The sequence below is a fragment of the Ciona robusta genome, chromosome 5 (assembly GCF_009617815.1).
Source record: "Ciona robusta chromosome 5, ASM961781v2".
In the NCBI taxonomy this organism is placed as follows: Eukaryota; Metazoa; Chordata; class Ascidiacea; order Phlebobranchia; family Cionidae; genus Ciona; species Ciona robusta.
The window spans coordinates 1022189-1044209 of record NC_143239.1 but is presented as its reverse complement, the minus strand read 5'-3'; the positions used below and the strand labels follow the sequence as shown (position 1 = coordinate 1044209).

The 22021-nt window shown below is 34.7% G+C and overlaps 4 protein-coding genes across 10 annotated transcripts; all 4 read left to right on the top strand.

Annotated features, from left to right (window-relative positions):
- The first annotated feature begins 1216 nt into the window (after window positions 1-1216).
- On the top strand, window positions 1217-5257 carry LOC149735340 (cytochrome P450 2U1-like). Its single transcript, XM_089878944.1, has 9 exons — window positions 1217-1574; window positions 1891-2036; window positions 2150-2252; window positions 2311-2420; window positions 2887-3008; window positions 3442-3560; window positions 4018-4162; window positions 4216-4379; window positions 4517-5257. Exons 1-9 carry the CDS (start codon window positions 1308-1310, stop codon window positions 4832-4834), a joined length of 1494 nt encoding a protein of 497 aa, XP_089735070.1. The 5' UTR covers window positions 1217-1307; the 3' UTR covers window positions 4835-5257.
- A 207-nt stretch (window positions 5258-5464) lies between these two features.
- On the top strand, window positions 5465-9840 carry LOC149735339 (cytochrome P450 2C4-like). The gene is made up of 9 exons (XM_089878946.1): window positions 5465-5959; window positions 6281-6426; window positions 6620-6722; window positions 6866-6975; window positions 7079-7200; window positions 7298-7413; window positions 7553-7697; window positions 8025-8188; window positions 8459-9840. The coding sequence occupies exons 1-9, from the start codon at window positions 5693-5695 to the stop codon at window positions 8774-8776; spliced, it is 1491 nt and encodes a 496-aa protein (XP_089735072.1). The 5' UTR covers window positions 5465-5692; the 3' UTR covers window positions 8777-9840.
- A 641-nt stretch (window positions 9841-10481) lies between these two features.
- On the top strand, window positions 10482-14859 carry LOC149735338 (cytochrome P450 2C4-like). Its single transcript, XM_089878945.1, has 9 exons — window positions 10482-11369; window positions 11469-11614; window positions 11736-11838; window positions 12071-12180; window positions 12295-12416; window positions 12479-12594; window positions 13121-13265; window positions 13961-14124; window positions 14211-14859. The coding sequence occupies exons 1-9, from the start codon at window positions 11103-11105 to the stop codon at window positions 14526-14528; spliced, it is 1491 nt and encodes a 496-aa protein (XP_089735071.1). The 5' UTR covers window positions 10482-11102; the 3' UTR covers window positions 14529-14859.
- Window positions 14860-14883: 24 nt separating this feature from the next.
- Window positions 14884-21330, top strand: LOC149735337 (kelch-like protein 12). 7 transcript variants are annotated; one of them, XM_089878929.1, is made up of 12 exons: window positions 14884-15096; window positions 15220-15340; window positions 16017-16170; window positions 16226-16443; window positions 17140-17292; window positions 17816-17918; window positions 18278-18372; window positions 18633-18813; window positions 18900-19043; window positions 19556-19714; window positions 19793-19925; window positions 20897-21323. In XM_089878929.1, exons 1-12 carry the CDS (start codon window positions 15023-15025, stop codon window positions 21012-21014), a joined length of 1653 nt encoding a protein of 550 aa, XP_089735055.1. In that variant the 5' UTR covers window positions 14884-15022; the 3' UTR covers window positions 21015-21323. The 7 variants fall into 7 exon arrangements, with proteins under 7 accessions (XP_089735055.1, XP_089735058.1, XP_089735056.1 ...); XM_089878932.1 differs by lacking the exon at window positions 19556-19714 and having other exon boundaries at window positions 20897-21329; XM_089878930.1 differs by lacking the exon at window positions 18900-19043 and having other exon boundaries at window positions 20897-21327.
- The last annotated feature ends 691 nt before the right edge of the window (window positions 21331-22021 follow it).

Genomic DNA, 22021 nt, shown 5'->3' with positions numbered 1-22021 from the left:
CGTGCCAATAACAATAACTGTACTAACAGAGTTTCGCACCTACCGTGAGATTTAACCTATAGCGCGTTTCTCCATTATTACCGGCATACAAGCTAACCATTACTGCCAAAAGCAAAATCATCATTATATTGATAAGTCATGCTATAACTTGTTTAACTAGTTCTTTTAACTTATATTGACCGAGGCTTGGTATACAATAACACTATCATTGGGGCAGCAGGGCTTCGCACACAGACAAAAGCGTGAACAATAGGTATCCCGCGACATGAAAGAGAGCGAAAGAGAGAGAAAAGAGAGAAATCGAGAGAAATAGCGGCTGTGCGCATCTTGGTCATGTGTTCAGTTTTTAGTACCAGAAGTTTGTAGGTAAATAACGTTCTTGCAATAATGTTATCTAATAAAACTCTTGTAAAGTTGATTTTGTTTTGATGTACCATTAAACAAAGGCATTGGTGTTCTGCATTGAAATCCAACATTTTGGTAACGGTTTGTTACCATCTTGCATGTGTAGTACTTTTATATGTTTTAAACAAGTTTTTTTAATCGCTTATGTTAATATTACCTAAAAGGTAAATGGGTATTTTGAAGTTCCAGTCAACAAAAGTTAATTAAGTAAAACCCATTCTTTTGTTAATTTTAACTGTTTACACTTATCTCAGCAACTATTAAACTCGAGGAAAATGTTTAAATTCTAATTTACCCATTTGTTGCATAAGTTCTCGTCTTCTGACGTCACTGCCTTTCTGTGCGTTGCATCAGCAGAAATGACGTAATGGTACGAAGTGACGTAACGGACATTAAAGCTGTAAACTTCCTGCAGTTAATGTGAATCATATAAAGTAATATGAACGGAAAATATGTACTACAAGAAAACAAATAAGCTGCAATTACTTTGCAAACAAGTATAAGGAAATCGTATAGATTTTCTATTAAAAGATAGAAGTTTATGTACGGTTGTAGAAAAACACGTCGCCATAAGCCGCGTCACTACTTTTGACGTGGAAGCCAAAACTGGCTGGCGTGACATCACGCAAAGAGAAAGAAAGACAGAGAACATAATATAAGAGAATGAAAGCAAGTTGCACGAATATTGGAGCAGTGCGAAATGCTGCGAAGAAATCGAAGGAACCATATATAAAGGATTACCTATCAGAGTAGAGAGAATAGGATGTGTGGTATTACTTTGGGTGAACTGTTGCGATACTAAAATACTGCATTCCGTTAATAGTTGTGTCATACAAGTGAAACTATGTCAGTGTGTATATTAGCAGTAAGATTTGTTTTGCAGACATTAAAAGTAGTTTAACATGCTGACTAATTTAATTGCAAACCCTTCGATATCTCCTGTTCTCGCTATTCTGAGTTGTGTGATCGCATTTTACTATTGGTACAAACGACCAAAGAATATGCCACCTGGACCACGAGGAATCCCATTTCTAGGGATAATACCCTTTGTCGGAATGAACCCTGAACAAGCATTTATGCAGTGGAGCAAGAAGTATGGCCCTGTAATAACAGTGCGGATGGGAAGAAAAGACTGGGTAGTTCTCTGTGACCACGATACTATACACCAGGTAAAGTGTCCACACGTTTGCCGACAGTTTTGTTATTAGCACATTACGTTTAGTAAAGTGGGGAAAGATGGGACATCTTTGCATTCTATTTTTGTCCCATTTGGTAGTAAACAAAAAATATTTAATAAATTATAAAACCGTATTCCCACGACTCTCATAGACCGTTGTTACTTGCTTAAAACACAATCAGGGTATTCGGATATTACGCGTTAAATGCGTCCCATCTTCCCCCACCCTACCGTCACCAAAATTCGGCGTAAAATGTTATTTTTATTTTACCATTTGGCCAGACAAAATAATTCAGGAAACGTTCCAGGTGTTGGTGAAACAAAGTACAGTGTGCTCGGGTCGACCAAAAATCCCCATTGTATCCGAACTTTCGAAAGGACACGGAATCCTCTTTGCTGACTACTGTGAAAAGTGGAAATCACAACGAAAATTCGGAATGAAAACGTTGCGAGAGTAAGCGGTTTTCTACATTTCCTATACCGAAAATATAGAAACTCGCAACTGCAATATTTAAAATACGTATGTTACAGACAGATAATTTATAATTATATTCCAATATTATATAGGTTTGGAGTTGGCAAGAAATGCACAGAAGATCGTGTTCTGGAAGAAGTTGATTTCCTATGTAATGAAATCCGGTCCAAAAATGGGAAACCCTTTGATATACAAGTTCGGTTTGTCAATAAATTACCAAAAACCCACTTACTAATTAAACAATTGCATACAGGACATTATGTGCAATGCTGTTAGTAACATTATTATGAACATAGTAATCGGACGAAGATGCAACTACGACGAAACCTTTTTCACAGACGTCATCAGTCGTTTCACGAAATGGTTAGTAATTTTGACTCTGCGGAATTTCTTAGTTCTAATATAGAACAAAACTCTGCCTTTAAGCTCATTTTAGGGATTTTGATTGATACAAAAAAACAAAAGTGGACAGTTCTGTACTATTTGTCAAACATAACTCTACACATAGCGTATTAGAGTGGGGGAAGATGGGACACCTTTAACACATAATATCCAAATAGCCTGATCGTATTTTAAACAATTAACAACGGTATGTGAAAGTCGTGAAGATACGGTTTTATAATTCATTGAATGTTCTTTGTTTACTACCAAATGAAAAGAGAAAACTAAACGAAAAGGTGTCCCATCTTCCCCCACCTTACTATATACGTTTAGAGATAACAGAACAACGATAAGATTTATTTTCTATACCTGAACCCTTCATTAACGGCCCTGCTCGTTCGTCATTAGAAAGAGGTGCATTGACAAATTTTTCTTCGTTTATTTACAGGTTTAATGATCCAACCGCAGGCGCCATGTTCACCGGGATGATGTTTCTCCCACAGTTAAAATATGTTCCACCATTTTCCAAGTATTACAAGATCTTTCGGGATGACATCGGAGCTTTACATGGTACGTTTAGTGTGACGTGTTAGCTCTCACAGATTTAGCCAAGTTTAAATTCGTTATTTGAATAAAAAGGGTATTAAAAAGTATTTAATATTAAGTGTTGGAGGTTTAATTTTACTAATATTGTTGGCTTTTGTTTCCTTGACGCGATGCTTAGCGACGATTGCCTCAACACAGTGGTTACTAATGAATAGTCACATAAAAAAACATAAAATCGCTTACAAATTTACATTTGGTATAACTCGGAAGCGGGTACGAGATGGGTCAACTAAAACATATGGGTTGGGTTATATAGCGGCGTTCATTTACTTTTTTACATGCAGTTTGAAAGTTGTTTTATTAATTGCAAACTAGTTGTAAAGCAGAAAAATGTAAAAAGTTTTGAATCGTAAGACACTCTTTCTTTAACCAGTTTTATATTGCTTTTTTCGTAAAGAGGTGTTCGAAGAGGTGATAAAAGAACACGAGAAGAATTTTGATGGAAATAACCTACGAGACTTCATTGATGCCTTTCTCCTTGAAATGAAGAAAAACGAATCTGGATCAGAATTCACGGTATAAGTTAGAAAGGAGTAAAATACGTGTGTTCACGTATAATTTGTGCCGTAGCTCAGTTGTTACCTGCTTCTAACCCAGAAGTTATGGGTACAAACAATTACCCACAAAGTTACATATACATGGTAACTCGTAAGCTGGCACGAGGTGTATGAACACCCGTGTTATAACGACTGTCGTTTTCCAGTCACGCGAGGATAAAGCAGGTTACAAATTTTAATTTATAACAAAACCCAACAAAGGCATTTTCTACGTTCTTTTACAGTAAAATTGGTTTAAAAGTCACATTTTTAACTGACACCATTTCAACACTTTTTATTTGAATTTTTTTTTAACGACTGTCCAATGCTATTGATTTCCTTTTGTTCGTTGTTTCAATAATGTAATCTTCGCCATCAATTTTAAAAAGAAAATGAAAAAAAATACTTTTTTTTATAAAGCTGTGAACTTTTTGCAGTACATCCAACTGCTAAACTACATACGTGATCTGTTCGATGGCGGTACCGAGACCACTGTAAGCACCAGTCGTTGGGCAATACTATGTATGCTGCATTACCCGGAAACTCAGAAAAAACTACGCAACGAAATAATGACTATTATTGGTAAGCGTTTAAATTCCAATATAACCACTATCTATCTAATATTCCTGTTAAAGGGCCCAACACGCCAGCGAGTATGTCGCATAAGTCAGATATGCCTTACACCTGTGCTTTTATACAAGAAGTACTCAGGTTCCGGACTTTAGTCCCACTGAGTGTGCCCCACAAAGTAAACAAAGATGCAACGGTTAACGGATACACAATTCCAAAAGGCGTAACGGTAAGAGATTTCATACATTCATTTAATCGTCCGATTGAAATAAAAACCCTGAGCAGATGGTTTAATTCCCAAAAAATTGAACGACATTTTTAGCAGTACACTGTGATGTGTCGTGTTTCATGTCTATTTTTAATTAGGTGTCACCAAACCTGTGGGCGGTGCACAACGATCCAGATGTGTGGGACGAACCAAGCAAGTTTAAACCTGAGCGTCACCTCGATGACAAAGGAAACTTTGTTCAGTCGAATCACGTGATACCTTTCTCGGTGGGTCCACGTCATTGCTTGGGAGAACAACTTGCTCGAATGGAAATCTTCATCTTCCTGATTTCAATGGTTCAGAAGTTTGAGTTTCTTCCCGATCCGAACGAACCAGATCTTCCTGAAATCAACCACGGTACGAACGGAGCTGCATTCGTTCCTCTACCTTATAAAATAGTGGCGAACCAAATCTAAATGTAACCACTATTGACAATGTTATCAATACATAAAGACTTTATAACACGGGTATTGTATTTCTTACACATTGTGCCACAGTTGCCGCGTAGGTAACTTTGCGTTATTTTGTTACTGTATTTGTATATACCATCGTCGAACCAAGGCCGTTAGGGCAATTTAGCATAAAACACATATAGTAGCGCGGTGGAAGATGGACCACCTTTTTATTTGATTTTCTCTTTTCATTTGGTAGTAAACAAAGAACATTCAAAGAATTATAAAACCGTATCCTCACGACATCCACATACCGTTGTTAATTGTTTAAAACACAATCAGGGTATTTGGATATTATATGTTACAGGTGTCCCATTTCCCCCCATCCTACTATACGAATAAAATCGTGGCAACATTAACTTTTAAAAATAAATTTGTTTCAATATATCAATTAGTGGTTGCTAATGATCGCAATATTTTAGTAACATGTGACATTTAACAATTCGTTTACGATCTCAAAATTGTGCTCCCTTCTGCGTCCACTTGCTTAAATTAGAAATGATGTGTTAATACATCATACGCGTACACAGTTAGGTTAAAAAAAAAGTTTTCAAAATTGTCAAAGCATGATTTATACTTATAGTAAAATCGCTGACATGAAAACAACACGACATGCGTATCACGCATCAGTCACGTGATGTGTAGAACAGCAGATGGTCTCACAACGTTTTAAGACAATACATGATTTATAGCTCGTAGGGTTGCATAGCGCTATTTCCTTTGTAAGAGAAAGCGTTTTCGCGCAGCAAACACTAAAGCGGCATTACGTTTCAGGTTCGCTATACAAAGCAGCAGTTTTAGTGCTGTGCTCAACGTTTCAGAATGATAGAACTCGTGTTACCCGATTTGAGTATTGCCCCGACAATACTAACGCTCATTTGCTTATTATTGTTTTATACTTGGTATCGAAGACCCTCTCGATTTCCACCTGGACCTCGCGGTTTCCCAATCGTCGGAGTTTTGCCGTTCCTAGAAAAATACTCAGAGCGAACGATGCACAAATGGAGCAAGAAATATGGTCCGGTGATGTCGGTGAGAATGGGAAATGATGATTGGGTTGTCATGGGAAACTACGAAGCTGTTTATCAGGTAATGTAGTAGGGTGGGGAAGATAGGACACCGTTTCATTCTTTTTTCTTGACGCACTTGGTGGTAAACAAATGATTTCAAAGAATTATAAAACCGTATTCTGAAGACTCTAATTATTTAAAACACAATTAAGATATTTGGATATTATGTGCTAAGAGGGTCTCTCCCACCACACTAGATGTGTAAACTGCAATCGTTTTATAACACGCAACAACAATAAGAATTTCATAAACTCCAAGCATACCTAAAGAATAAAGAAGTATTATAAAACACTACAGTCTTACATCATATAGTCTTGTAATGATTAAATCTCACTTTTAGAGCTTTGTGAAGGCAGGCAGTGCATTCTCGGGCCGTCCGTACATGAAATTGGCGAATGAAATAACTGAGTGCAAAGGACTTGTTATGAGAGATTTTAACCCAACATGGAAGACACAGAGAAAGTTTGGACATCTTACCTTTCGAGGGTACATTCTTGTCTATTTTCCTCACACGTACCTATATATATATAGTTGGCATGTATAAATAACACATTTGGGCAATCGTGTTTTAATCATCAATAAATTTTTATCTTTGCTGTTTTTTTAAAATAGTTTTATAGTTAAGCCAATAGTAGTGGTTGTAGCTTATGCGTTTATACGGTTCAAAACCTTTGTTCAGGTTCGGGGTTGGTAAGAAGAGCTTAGAAGATCGAATCTATGAAGAGGTGGAGGTAATGAACAAAGAAATTCTTTCAAAAGGAGGAAAACCATTTGACATTTCTGTAAGTATCGGTGGCTATGTGTAAAAAAAACGGGATTATACAAGAATGTATTAAAAAACGATACTAAATATGTTATACACATTCGAGTTAGCCCTAGGATACCGACAAAATTACAAAGAAGACAAAAAATAATTTTATTTTAGGAAATCTTGACCAACGCAGTCATGAATGTAATCTGCAACATAACTGCCGACCAAAGGTTTGACTATGACGACAAGAACTTCCGGTTACTTCAGCATATTCTTACGAAATGGTATGTTGGCAAAAAGGTGTTTGCGTTTTTACTTTTGTTTAAACAATTGCGTAGTGAAACATGATTAATTAAACTAATTCATCTCTTGTGCGTTTGATCGGAGGTTCCTGGAACCTGAGAACACAGCTGCTTTCGCGAACATGATATTTGTTCCTTTGCTTTGCAATATACCCCCTTACCGAAGCAAGTATTTGGAAGTAAAGCGGGACATGATGCAAATGGCCGGTATGAAAGATCTTGCTAATGTAACTGTAGTCTGTGATATACGAACACAGCAGTATACCATGATACGAATGTGTACTGATAAACTTACTTTCTGCAGACGTTTTTCAAGAACTGGTAGACCAACACAGAATATCTTTCGACAAAAATAACATTCGAGACTTTATTGATGCTTTCATTTGCGAGGTTGACAATGGAAAAGACGACAGTTTTACAGTAATAATAACTTATACAAATGATAAGTAAAAGGTTCATTTAATATAGGCTATAGCAAAAACAGTGTATTGCGACACGAAGTGTAAGCTAACTCGAACCAAAATGTACAACTTTCGTTAATATATCTCTCAAATCAAAGGATCGACAGCTTGTACAGTACCTGCGGGAAATATTTGAAGCTGGAACGCAAACCACCACCGGTACACTTAATTGGGCAATACTATGTCTCATCCATTATCCACAAGCACAAAAGAAACTGAGAAATGAAATTCTTGACGTCATTGGTAAGTCACTGCGAAAAGGCACTTTATTTTAAGCACTTTATTGTAACCAGTTATAAAGCAACTAGCTGTTAGTTCTATATGGAGTATAGACTATATACGTATATAGCGGGTGCAACACGAGGGCGTGAACAAATAGCCTAAACATTTGTGTTTATTTATTTAGTAAATTTTTCATTTTTTCCAATCGTATTCCACAATCAGTGTTCTTGCTAAAGGAGATTTGACTTCTTTTAGGTAGGATCAACCGACCGAGCATAATTTAAATTAACTTCCTTTATGACGCTGAACGGGATGTTGCACATAACTACATGTGGTGACTTCCTTTAGGTAACAACAACCGCCCGAGCATAAGCGATCGCAAATCAATGCCATTCACCTCAGCATTTATACAAGAGGTGTTTCGATTTCGTACACGTGTCCGAACAGGCGTTCCGCATAAAACAACAGAAACTGTAAACTTCGCAAACTATGTAATTCCTAAGGGAACAACGGTAAGTTTTATAGCAATGTGGAGAAAGATGGGACACCCATTCATTCTATTTTCTCGTCCCATTTGGTAATAAACAAAGAACATTCAAAGAATTACAAAATCGTATACTCAAGACTTAAAATACGATCAGGTTATTTGTATATTATATGCTGACCTATATGCATTTATTCTTGTTCACTATTAAAATGTAAATACATACTTGTATATATTGCTGGAACAAAGTACTTATACTGACCATATGTGTGCCTTGTATTACGCTGTATGCGTTTAGATCGTAGCCAATCTATGGGCGGTGCACAACGATCCTGATGTGTGGGACGAACCAAGCAAGTTTAAACCTGAGCGTCACCTCGATGACAAAGGAAACTTTGTTCAGTCTAAACACGTGATACCTTTCTCGGTGGGTCCACGTCATTGCTTGGGAGAACAACTTGCTCGAATGAAAATCTTCATCTTCCTGGTTTCAATGGTTCAGAAGTTTGAGTTTTTTCCGGATCCGAACGAACCAGATCTTCCTGAGATTGATGACGGAGTTATCGGGAACGGTTTCTTTCCATATCCGTTTAACTTTGTTGCCAATGAGATTTAACACCAACACCTATGTCAGTAGCGCTTAATGCTTGATATATTTACTCTATACTTTTTGCTTTGCAAGTATATCTAGGGTTGTGACTTTCCATAAAATGATCGAAGATAATTTACAAAGTCTCAACAAATATAAAAAGTTATTTTTTATACGTATACCTAACTTCGGCATTATATCGTACATCCAGCATGCTTCATATCTCACTGTTCATATTTTAGGGTGGGGAAGATGGGACACCTTTTCAGTCTATTTTCCCGTCTTATTTTGTAGTAAACAAAGAACACTCAAAGAACTATAGATTCGTATCTTCACGGCTTCCATGGACCGGTGTTTATGGTTTAAAACACGAACAGGATATTTGGATATTATAGGTGCTAAAGATATCCCATCTTCCCCCATCCTACTATAATATATATTCCGGAAGTAAATCACATGCATATTTTTTCATATTTTTTCATTTTTGTACAATGTTCAAAGTCATATTTAATTATTCCTACATCAAAGAGATTGGAAATAACAAAAAAGCGAGAGTCGTTATAACATTTTATAAAAAGTGGTATTGTTGGTCGTAAAGCGTGGCTGTTTGATTATATAAGAAGCAACTTACAGTAGGTGCAGATGTTTAACTATACCGATCTCTAAATATTTGCAAGAAAATTTTTAAAGATATAGAAGACTCGTGGAAGTTGGGACACGTTTTGATTACATTTTCTCATCCAACTTAGTAGTAAACAAAGAACATACAAGGAATTATAAATCCGTATCTTTACGACTACCATATACCGGCTGTTAATTGTTTAAAACGCGGTCAGGATATTTGGATATTATGTGCTAAAGGTGTCCTATCTTCCCCACCCCACTATTTGAGTTTTGCAATTGAGAGAGTCTTCATTCAAAAGTTTAATTAAATTCACCAAAACGAAATATTTGATGGAGAGTATAGTTCATTGCTTAAGTACAGATAAGTTTCGTATTTATGTACAGTATTATCTAATAAAGTAAAAATATGGATATTTGCTACGGTATAGGCATATCATTCAGGAGGATATTCTGCAGATATGTCCACGCGGCTTCCACATAATATCGGGCCCCATCTTATGCCCAGCGTAGTAGGGTTTGCACGCATGCACAATCAAGGCCGGCCAAAATATAGGTGGAATGAACTTTGTTTAAAGCCGCAACCTCAAAATCTTTAAGATAAAAAAGTCGAAAGTTGTTCAAAATATGTTTCAACAATGATTATGGTAAGAAAACATTTACCAGTAACGTTTTAGTGCAATTATATTTGAAATCTAATTTAAATGGAATTTTGATAATCTGTGATTGTAATCCACAAACTGTATTACAGTAGGATTGATTCAACTGTGATTCCCCATTTTTTTATAAAGTATAAGTGATACTTCTTCATTACGTCATCGGTTATGACATTGTCTTTAAAAAGCAGAATTTCACCAATCGCCCTTTTTGAGTGACTGTTTTTACTTTTGAGTAACTGTCGAATCGATAAACTCTAAGCACAGTCTCAAGGTCTTTCTCCCCTTGTTTAGGTTTGGATCAAGATTGGTAATCAAGTTGTTGACAATTTTATCAAACACCAAAAACCTGTGACCGTTTTGTCTTTCTTGTGACAGACGTGGTTGCAAGTGAGTGTTGTTTTGTAATGCTGGTAACTTTGATAAACCTTGATCATGAACCTCTGATACTCTTGATGAAACCTTCACATCTGTGTCGTAGTCCACGCGGTATTGCACTGTCGCGGTTGAAGTTATGTAGTCTGGAAATATTGGTGTGAGAGCCAGAGCTGACGAATCACCAACCAGCATTAGGAAAGCAAGTCGCAAATATGCATAGCCTATATACTCCTAACTATTGTTAACTAACACGTTCATATAGTAAGGTGGGGGAAGATGGGACACCTTTTCGTTCTATTTTCTCTACCCATTTGGTAATAAACAAAGAACATTCAAAGAATTATAAAATCGTATCTTCACGACTACCATAGACCGTTGTCAATTGTTTAACACACGATCAGGATATTTATAATCATGCGCTAAAGTTGTCCCATTTTCCCCCACAGTACTCTATCACCTGAGATGTGGTAGGACGGTAGGTCGTCCACTGTGCAAATCAGAAGGCTTTTATAACAGACTTCGCACCAAAGAGGAAAATGGATAACTTACAACATTAACATTTTGAATTTATAGCTGTGTCGGGTTCAACGGTTTAAACATAACTTGTAACACGAACCACAAACGGCAAGTTTTAGTTTGTTTTCGCCGAGTATAAGCCAGTCAGTTGCAGTGCGGAGTTGGTTGGTAGCATTTCTAAAATGATTGAAGCGTTTTTGCGACAATGGACCGATACCACAACGGTGATAATTTTTCTTGTCACATTGCTGTTTTATTACTGGTATCGGAGACCTCTTCGGTTTCCCCCTGGGCCACGTGGATTACCTTTGGTTGGGGTTTTACCGTTTTTAGGAAAATACACAGCACGAACGATGCACAAATGGAGCAAGAAATATGGTCCGGTGATGTCGGTGCGAATGGGAAATGAGGACTGGGTTGTCATGGGAAACTACGAAGCTGTTCACCAGGTATTATTTGAGAATTTCAAAACCGCAGTATAGTAAACCAGTACACACAAACAAGTTGATTAGATAGGCACTGCGCTTCTGAATGTTACAATATTTCAGAGCTTTGTAAAAGCAGGCAACGTGTTCTCTGGACGTCCTGTGTTGAAGGTGGCGAATGAGATAGCTGAGGGCAAGGGAATTGTTATGAGAGATTTTAACACAACATGGAAAACACACAGAAAGTTTGGAAGCATTACTCTTCGGGGGTATATAGCATGATTTGTGTTAACGTTAACCGTTAGTGCGAAAACGATTAAATTTAAATAATATAGTACTAGCGATCTTTACGTTCAAACAAAATTCTAAATCTAACTTTATTTTGTTCAGGTTCGGGGTTGGTAAGAAGAGCTTAGAAGAGCGAATCTATGAAGAGGTGGAGGTAATGAACAATGAAATTCTTTCAAAAGGAGGAAAACCATTTGACATCACAGTACGTGCCTGTATATATTATGTATAAACGAGCATTAAACACTTTAACATGAATATGAGATTTTTCGCTTACTTTTGATATAGCTGTGTGGGGGAAGATGGGACACCTTTAGCACATAATATCCAAGCATCCTGACTATGTTTTAAATGAATAATAACAGTCTATTAGAGTCGTGGGGATACGGTTATATATTTCTTTGAAGGTAAAATAAATATTTTTTAACTTTGTTTAGGAAATCTTGACCAACGCAGTCATGAACGTCATCAGCATCATAACTACCGATCAAAGGTTTGAATATGATGACGAGCATTTCCGACTACTTCAGCAAATTTTCACGAAATGGTAAGATGCCATTTTGCGTATAATACTATGGTACAGAAATACATGCGAAGTTCACATGATGGATTTGAACTGTGCTGAGTGATTATCCTGAAATGTTTAACCTTCCGTTCGCAGGTTCCTGGAACCCGAGAACACGGCTGCTTTCGCACAGATAATTTATGTTCCTTTGCTTTGCAATATACCCCCTTACCGAAGCAAGTATTTGGAAGTAAAACGGGACATGAAAAGGGTTTCAGGTATGTAAAACACTTCTAAATATATATTTTAAAATAAAAATGTTATTTTTTACATTCTACAGCCGTTTTTCAACAAATGGTAGAGCAACATAGAAAAACCTTTGACAAAAATAACCTTCGCGATTTTATTGATGCTTTTATTTGTGAAGGGAAGAAGGGCACAGACGAAAGTTTTACGGTATGATATTTTGTAGTTAATTTAAGCCAATTCCCCTTTCTTTTAGCGTAATAATAGAATACGTGTAACTACGTTATCCTCGCGTAAATAGCAACGACAAACGTGATTTCTGTTTCGTATACACCTCCTACACGAAATTTCGCTGGGTTAGATCCGTAAAAGTATCTTACCTTAAAACAAATGCGCCGAACAAAGTGGTGGTGTTAAGTGCCGGACAATCTTTTTGTATAGAAGCGACCGCTTTACTACACAGTGGGTATCAGTAAGACATAAAAAAATGTTTTAAATAAAAAAAATGATAAAAATTAAATTTGAAAACTGCGCTAAAAGTTTTGCGTCAGCAGGTATTTCAAAAATTAATAAACGTTTACACAGCTTCGTTCAGTCGAAAAATTGAAATGTTTTTCCTGGCATTTACCCGATCTTTAAAAAGGCTGCTGCTTTTTTGAAACTTTGGGATACCTTAGATCACATTTGAGCATCTCTATCTATATAAAACATGTTTTCGTTCGGTGGCTCTTCTCAGGATGGGCAGCTTGTACAATATGTGCGTGAAATGTTCGAAGCTGGAACAGAAACAATGACAGGAACTGTCAGATGGGCGATGCTGTGTCTCATCCATTACCCAGATGCGCAAACAAAACTTCGGGAAGAAATATTTGCCGCAATAGGCAAGTTATAATATAGAGGGTTTATGGTCAGTTTATAATTAATAGTTTTATTTATTCTGCAAAACTTAGATGAAAACCCCCTTGTTTACAACCAGGATGTTATAAAGTATAACAGGCTGGGCAAAGATGGGACAATTTTCGTTCTATTTCCTCGTCCCATGTGGTAGTAAACAAATAAGAATGATTATTTTCAAAATTATTATAAAAATTATTATAAAACCGTATCGTCGCGACTCCCATATACAGGCCGCGTCGTTATTGTTTAAAACATCATGATAATGTTATTTGGATACTATGTGCTAAAGGTGTCCCATATTCTCCCGTAATTCTATATCATACCCTTTTACAGATATATCACTTTAATATTTTTATACGTGTAGTACTATTAGATTAGATGGGATACCGTTAGGCACGTGAATCACATATTTCGTGATCGTGGTTTAAACAATTAACAACGCTGTTTTAGAGTGTTGAAGATGCGGTTTTATAGTTCTGTAAATATACTTTGTTATATACCAAATGGGAAAAGAAAATCATGAAATAGTGGCATCTTACCCTGCGCTACTTCATATTAACCTACGCGGCTCTATTCTACAAAGGTTTAGGTCCGCCTCTAAGCTCGTTTATTTATATTAACATCCTTTTTGACGCTGAACGGGATGTTGCACATAACTAAATGTGGTGACTTATTTTAGGTAACAACAACCGCCCGAGCATAAGCGATCGCAAAGCAATGCCATTCACCTCAGCTTTTATACAAGAGGTGTTTCGATTTCGCACTCGCGTTCCTTTGGGCGTCCAGCACATGACAACAGAAACCGTAAACTTCGCAAACTATGTTATTCCAAAAGGAACCACGGTACTGTTATAGGGTATATTGTAATGTCGTTGTAATATAGTATATAGTATTTTGTATTTTTGTGAAATGTTGTTTCGATATTTTAGATTCTTGCCAATATGTGGGCGGTGCACAACGATCCTGATGTGTGGGACGAACCAAGCAAGTTTAAACCTGAGCGTCACCTCGATGACAAAGGAAACTTTGTTCAGTCTAAACACGTGATACCTTTCTCGGTGGGTCCACGTCATTGCTTGGGAGAACAACTTGCTCGAATGGAAATCTTCATCTTCCTGGTTTCAATGGTTCAGAAGTTTGAGTTTCTTCCGGATCCGAACGAACCAGATCTTCCTGAGATTAATGACGGAGTTAAGGGCAACGGTTTCTTTCCATACTCGTTCAACTTTGTTGCTAGTGAGATTTAATCTAATGATTTCAATCAACGTTTCTCAAATCATAAACAAAGTCACGAAAATTCAGAAACATATTATGGTATACAGGTTGTAGTTACAGACATTAGACAACCTGTTATCAATGTAAATAGTCGATGTTTAATATCATGTCGTATCATTACAGACCCCATTAGTATCTGATGGCTTTGCTTTAATAAAATTCACGAGATGCTACGTCTTTTTCCAGTTATCGAGACATGCTTATGAAGAATGTTAGTCGCAAGCACCCACAACAATGTGAAAGTGTGCTTTTAAAATATATAAACATCTATTTATTAAAGCATTGCTCTCTTGTTTTGCTGCAACCTTTGTTTTTTTCTATATACCATAGATATCATTTTTATATACTTATTATCCGGGAATCCCCATCAAGAAAAGTTCAGTTTCGCAAAAGAAAATTGTTAAATTTTCGGTTGTGGTTTTATTATTTAGTGTCTTGGCAAAAAGTTTCGAATTGATCTAATGTAATGGCTTCAAACAATGAAACTGTAATACAATACAAAAGCGACCACAAGGGCCGTGTACTTACAAAGTTAAACAGGTGAAATCTGTTTTAGTAAAAGCCTCTTTGTGTTTTTGTTTGTATATGTTTCTAGTTTTTAAAGTATTTGTGCAATGTGAATTTAAAGGTTTAAAATTGTATTAAATACTAAATAATATCCAGGTTACGAAAAAGAAAAGTGTTTACTGATGTTACATTCAAATTAAAAGATGGAGAAGTTTCAGCCCACAAAAATGTTCTTGCTGGATATTCTAAATATTATGAGATAATGTTCACATCTGGGGTAATGTATTGCAACCATAAATTCGTTATGATTATTTTAAAATCTTTTATAACAGTTTTTACTTTATTGTACATTTTTTTATTTTTTTATTGTTATTAGTAACAGTTATGTTACTTAATTTAGGTACTTTTATACCTAAATTAACTTGATTTGGGTATAAAAAATTTTAATCAATGATAATTAATAATGTTTTACAAATTGTGCAACCAGCAGCAATTTATATTGTTTCTTTTTGTGGTTTACTGTCTTCGTATAATTAAAATTATTTCGCTATCGTGAGTAAAAGGCTAATCTCGATTAATGTTAAATGTCATGATATGATGTCCAGCATGTTGTCTTGCATATGCCTCATGTCATGTGTTGTCTAACACTGTTGCACTATGTTAGACAGCAACTGCCTAAGTTGTGAAGTTTTGCTATTATACAAATGGTATTTGGTACTGCTTAATTTTAATTACTATGTTCGGCACCGTGGCAGAGTGGTTAGCGCGCCTGCATCTAACCCAGAGGTTAAGTGGTGAAGGCACGTCGCGGAGATAAATCCAGTTAAAATTATCAGGAATTGGAAGAGAAAATTTCACACTGACTTCAATAGCTTATGTTAAATAAATTGTTATATTTACTCGTGTATGTGTGGGAAATCCACTGTTCCATTTAATGTTGTGTTACTTTTCAGTGTAAGAAAGGTTTTAATAACACAATTGAAGTTAAAGGAATAAAAGCTTCAATTTTGGATTTGTTGATTACTTTTATTTATTTACAAGTGATCAACATAAGCGATAACATTGTTTTTCAACTTTATGAGGCTGCAGACTGTTTGCAATTTAAAGGCAGGTTTTATGTTACAAATTTTAAGTAGGATTGTTTTAAATATTTGTTTTTCAGATGTAAAAGGGTACTGTGTTAGATTCTTCAATGATGCACTTACTGTTGAAAACTTTTTATGTTTCCGTGCTTTTGCACAAAGATACAAACTTGTGGAGGTGTTAAGAAAATGTGACGAATTCATCGGTAAAAACTTAGAGCTAGTTGCAAAAGAAATAAAATTCTTGGAATTACCCATAAATAAAGCAAAACCTCTGATTGCATTAATGAAGCAACAGGTAAATAAAACTGTTTTTATTTACATTGATCACTGATCAGGGTATTGTTAAAAATTTAATTCATAATTTTAGTGAATGTCCCCACTACATAAAGCTTAACCGTTTGATTGCACACAAAGACCCCAATGAGTTAACTGTTAATTATCCAATTTGACGAATGACTAAATAATTGAAAGGAAAATCAAATATAGAAAATTAACAAGGCAACATAACTGAATGAATGAATGAATGTAACTTACTTTATCCTCGCGTGGCTGGAAAACGACAGTCGTTATCACCTGGGTTTAACACCTTGTGCCAGCTTACGAGTTACCATGTATGTTACTTTGTGGGTGATTATTTTTTGGATTTTTTCATTTTTTTATGTATGGCTGATAATTTGGACAACCCATTAGTGACCACTGGTTTGGAGCAAATTGTTGTTGAGTGTCTTGCCCAAGGACACATATGTCCACAATGGTAGCAGCGACGAGTCTTAAACCCATTACCTAATGGTTACAGGTAGGCGTGCTAACCACTACGCCACGGCGCCAGACAAACTATTGTAATAAATGTTTATTCTATCATTTCTTGGTGGATACTTAACTAATTAATCGATACTCAAAAGGTTAATTTTTAAGCAATTGTGGTAACAACAGGAAAAATAGTTTAAATGCAAATTGTTCGATTAGATATTTTTTTCTTTATGAATTCCAGGGTTCTTCTGAGGATTTGGTTTTAAGGATCATCTTAAATTGGGTTAAACATGACTACAAACAACGTCAACAATTCATTACTTATTTGTTTCAACTAATTCATGTCAAGAAATTATCAACCACACTCATTGAGGAAATTGTTAAAACTTCTGAGGTGTTAATTTGAAAACTTCACACATATTTGTTGCTAAAAATGTAATATAGTTATGAGTAATTCTTGATTTGTATTCGAACAACCCATATCAAGTAAATTGCCCACCACGTTGGAACAGTTAAAATAATTTTATTTCCAAAACTCCCTCTAAAGAAATGGTTATAATATCAAATAAATATAAGCTTTGTTTTAAACACTGACTGTGACACTTGTTGTTAGCATTGTAAAAGGAAGTTACCGAGTTCAAAGCCCTGTACAATAACCAATATATGTTTCTTAAACTCCTTAAGCAAGCTAATTACTGGTATTTGCTCCAACCTAGTTGTCACTAATGGGTTGTTCAATTTGCCACCTAAACTAAAAACCCTACAAAGGGACATACTTTATATCATGTAAGCAAGCACAAGTTGTAGAAAAATTTGTGTTATAATTTAACAAATAAAAAAAACAGTCTTTCACTAATGTTTGCTTTGTACTTGGCTAAGTAGCTACGTGCATGATTATTCACTGTTATGTTTGTTAGAATTGGATAAAAACATCAAAGTCTTATTTTGACGTTCTCACACTAGAATACATTTCCCGTCTGGAAAAAAATCAAATTGTCACAATAGTTGGCGCTAGAGCAGGTAATTAATAGTTTATATTTCTGTGACACAACTTTAGCAGTTCACTTTTTGAGTCACACAGGTTTTTAAACCAAAACAAATACTAGAGAAGTTTTATTCATAGCATTTTTAATAGTGTTTTGTGGCTAATTCCAGTCTAATTGGTATTTTATTTAATATTCACAGCTGTTTTCGATTAGATGAATAAAATAAAAATTTATGTTATGTATAATAAATTAGTAAACCTAAATTTTATTAAATCTACAGTGATATACATTTACTATAGGCGCACAATGGAACATATACTATATATGTGATAAAATTAAATTACATGAGATTTATTGGTATGCAATGACACTACCATTGTTTTAAAATCCTAGAAGCTGCATATGATTTCATGGTGGTGGGCGGTACTTATGAAGAGAATCTTGTTTATATTTATGACGTTGTTGGGAAACATTTTAGAGAAATAATGGTTCGTTAATAAAATGTTTATTATGTGTGTGGAACAAACTACATTGCTTGGTGACCTAGCTGCGATGGATATTATTATGAATTATCAAATTCATAAAACATAATGGACAAACCTTTTCATATAAATGTACATGAACTGTAGTCCTTTATTCAATATCATCTTATTAAACTTAATGTTTTCTTTAAGTCAAACTGGTGTTGATTTTTATATTTATCCTCAAGTGGGTAATAACAGTTACATACATTCAATTGTATTCACAGTCAACCTTGTATGAAAGATGGGGTTCAACCAGTGTGAAAATACGCAACCATGTTTATACGGCTGGTGGTGACGAAACCAACTCTGTCGAATGTTTGAATTTAAACCATTTTTATATTGGTTGGAATAAAGTGTCATCTATGATTGAACAACGTTGGTTTGCCGCATCCGCTGTGTTAAACGGTTGGTTCCTTATAACAATGTATTATGGATTTTTATTATTGAAACCTGACACTGAGCTTAATGATGTCACAACTGTGATATTCCAGATCAAATGTATGTGACTGGTGGGATGAATGCTAGATATGAGGCATTGTTATCAGTTGAGTTTTACAATCCAGTGATAAATAAATGGACATACACTGCTTTAATGAAAACTAAAAGATATGAACATGCTCTTGTTTCTTATAACGGTTGGTTCAACTGGGATTTATTAATATGGTTGCTTTACTATTCATTTTATAATGTATTTTTCATAAAAAACATACATTTTACTAACATCAGTGTTGGAAATATGATTAACTGCCCATGCTAGCAAATTAGGTGAATACTGTTCAAACAGGTTTAGCCAATTTCGCACAAAATATCTGTTTATTTTCTTTGATGTTATAGTGAACAATGAAACATAATAATGTTGCATAGACACTTAAGGCAAAATGTAAAATCCTCTTGGCAGTTTTCATGTAATATTAATATTAAGATATGACTTTGCAACATAATTCTGCACAAAGCTTTTGAAATAAACTAGTGGGGTGGTACCGAGTTTCAGAGTTATTTTTTTAAACAACATCTGTAACATATATATTGATTTCAGAAAAAGCCTATTTGCTACACTCATAATTTTTTACTATTAAGCATTAAACTCAAGTACATCATTTTCAAACTTTTTTTAAAACTTTTTTGTTTAACTATATATATTGTACAGGTAGTTTGTACGCCTTCGGTGGGTATGATGGTTTAATTCCTTTAAATTCTATGGAAAGTTTTGACCCCCAAAAAAAGAAATGGAATACATTAAAACCAATGAATGAAAGAAGACAAGGGTTGTGTGGGGTCGTTTACAATGATCAGATTTACGCTATTGGTGTGTTGTTTATTTTAACAATTGAAACTAAAAATAAACTTCTAGAATTAACAGTTTAGTTTGTTTAATATTTTTAAGGTGGAAATGAACTAAATAGCGTTGAGCGATTTAACATGCGAACCCACACATGGTCCAAAGTTAGCAGCATGAAATACAAGAGATGTGGTGCTTGTGCTTGTGTTGTAAATGGGAAGATATACGTCATTGGAGGGTAAATATTTTTTTTTTATTATATTTATATATATATATATATATTCTTTTTATGGAGCTTGTGATATAGTAGTATGGGGGAGTGGGGACAATGGAACACGTTGTCAGACGATACTTTTTAAAATTTTTTACGGACCCCATTTAATGATAATTATAAAAATAGTGTTACAGAATTATTCAACAGTATTATCACGACTTTGCAAAGCGCACGTCAAAACCGAATATTGTTGTTAACTATTAAAAAAGCATGTAAATTAGAAACAGTATTTTTAAACAAATAAAAAAATGCGAAATAGTAACGTGATAATTTTGAATGCTAGCTGAATAATAGTAAAGCCAATGAAATTTTGTAGTTTGCAAGTATGAACACATAACTGGTTTCATATTTTATAAAAAAACTTAGGTTTGCTTTTAATTTAATAATTTATACCTCGGACAGGGGTTATTCAACTAAAAGAAACTGATATAATAACAAGATAATATATAGAAAATATATTTGAAAATTCAAATTTATTTGCACTTAAAGATAATTTAAAAGTAGCTTGTACGAAAAACAGTATAGCAATACTCAATCTTTTTTAATAGATATTACTTTTTTTTTATTATTACAAATTTCTATGCTTTTGTAGAATACAATATTTATCAACTGATGTTTGAACATAAACCATTATCGTTAAAACAATACTCATTATCATACAATAATAGGTAACTTGTTAAAAACTATAGCAGTAGGGAAAGAAAAAGGATGTTTAAACTTGATTTTCAAACATACAGTATTATTTCGTGTTATTTATGTGTAGCCTATGCCTAATAATAAATTCACTTATAAATCAAAATTAACAATGATTTTAAACTGTCCCATCTTATACTGTGTGTGTTTTTCGAATTTGTAAAATTACACCTGTTGTGCAAATCGCTAAATAACTTCTCGTGTATTAATTGAGAAATATTTATACTGTTTAATATTTTTAGTTATGGTGACAAAGAATCTAAAATGACAATTGAGGTTTATGATGAAACAAGCAAAAAATGGAGGCTTGAATCCAACATGGAAACCTTGATATGTTTTGCATCAGTTGTAGCTTTGTAAAGAACCTTGCACTTTTAAATGTCTTCCTTATGTTTAGGTCAATTTATGATTTTCTTTATTAAATTGTTCCTTGATAATGCTGCAATTGACCAGTGCCACTGTTACCATAACAAAACACTGTGCATCTGTCTAATTTAGTGTTGTGTATTATAGATTTGTTTAAAGGGTTTGCCCGAAATTTCTCATTTCATTAAATAATCGTTTATTTGTTAATTTTCCTTACAAACAGTGTATTTGATTTTTAAAGTTAATTATTTTAGTTTTTGATAGAATTGATGCAGTTTTTTCGTAGATTTGTTTGACAATCAAAATATTAAAACATATTTCTTTAACTTGTTAAATATCGTGTATCCTATTACACTTAGGCTATGCAGTACTTTTGTCTGTAATTAAAGCTGAGTTGGTTTCCAAAACTTTCTGAATAGTGTTTTAAGCAAGCTCATGCCTGGACGAGAGTAAAAAAGGCCTTAAACCCAAATGAAAAGGCTTGAAACTGAACGCTGGTACCATTGTTGATTATTGTGGTTGGGCATTAAAAATCGGTGTTGAACAGACGTTACTTATTTTTAATGATTGCACAAATGAGTAAAATTCAAAACATTACAAAGCCGTATCCTCACGACTTTAATAAACCGTTGCAAACTGTTTAAAATCTGATCAGGATATTGGAATGTTCGCCGCTAAAAGTGTCCCGTCTTTCCCCACCCTATATGATAGTAGCCTATTAATTTATAGTATCCCTCAAAAGTCATTTATTTTGGTTTTAAATCATGTACTTCAATGTCTTATTGTAACCCACTCTAGATTATAACACAGTGTGGGCCACTTAAACATTTTTATTGGCAAATTCCATATATATAACGCTTTGGGGTAATACTATGGAGTTGTACCATTGCCCCTCATATATTAACACTATACTTAAAAATAATATAGCAAAACATACGAAGAGTAGTTTCGCGATTTGTGCTGCAGCTGCTATTTTAGCGATTCGCAAACATGCAGGGTTA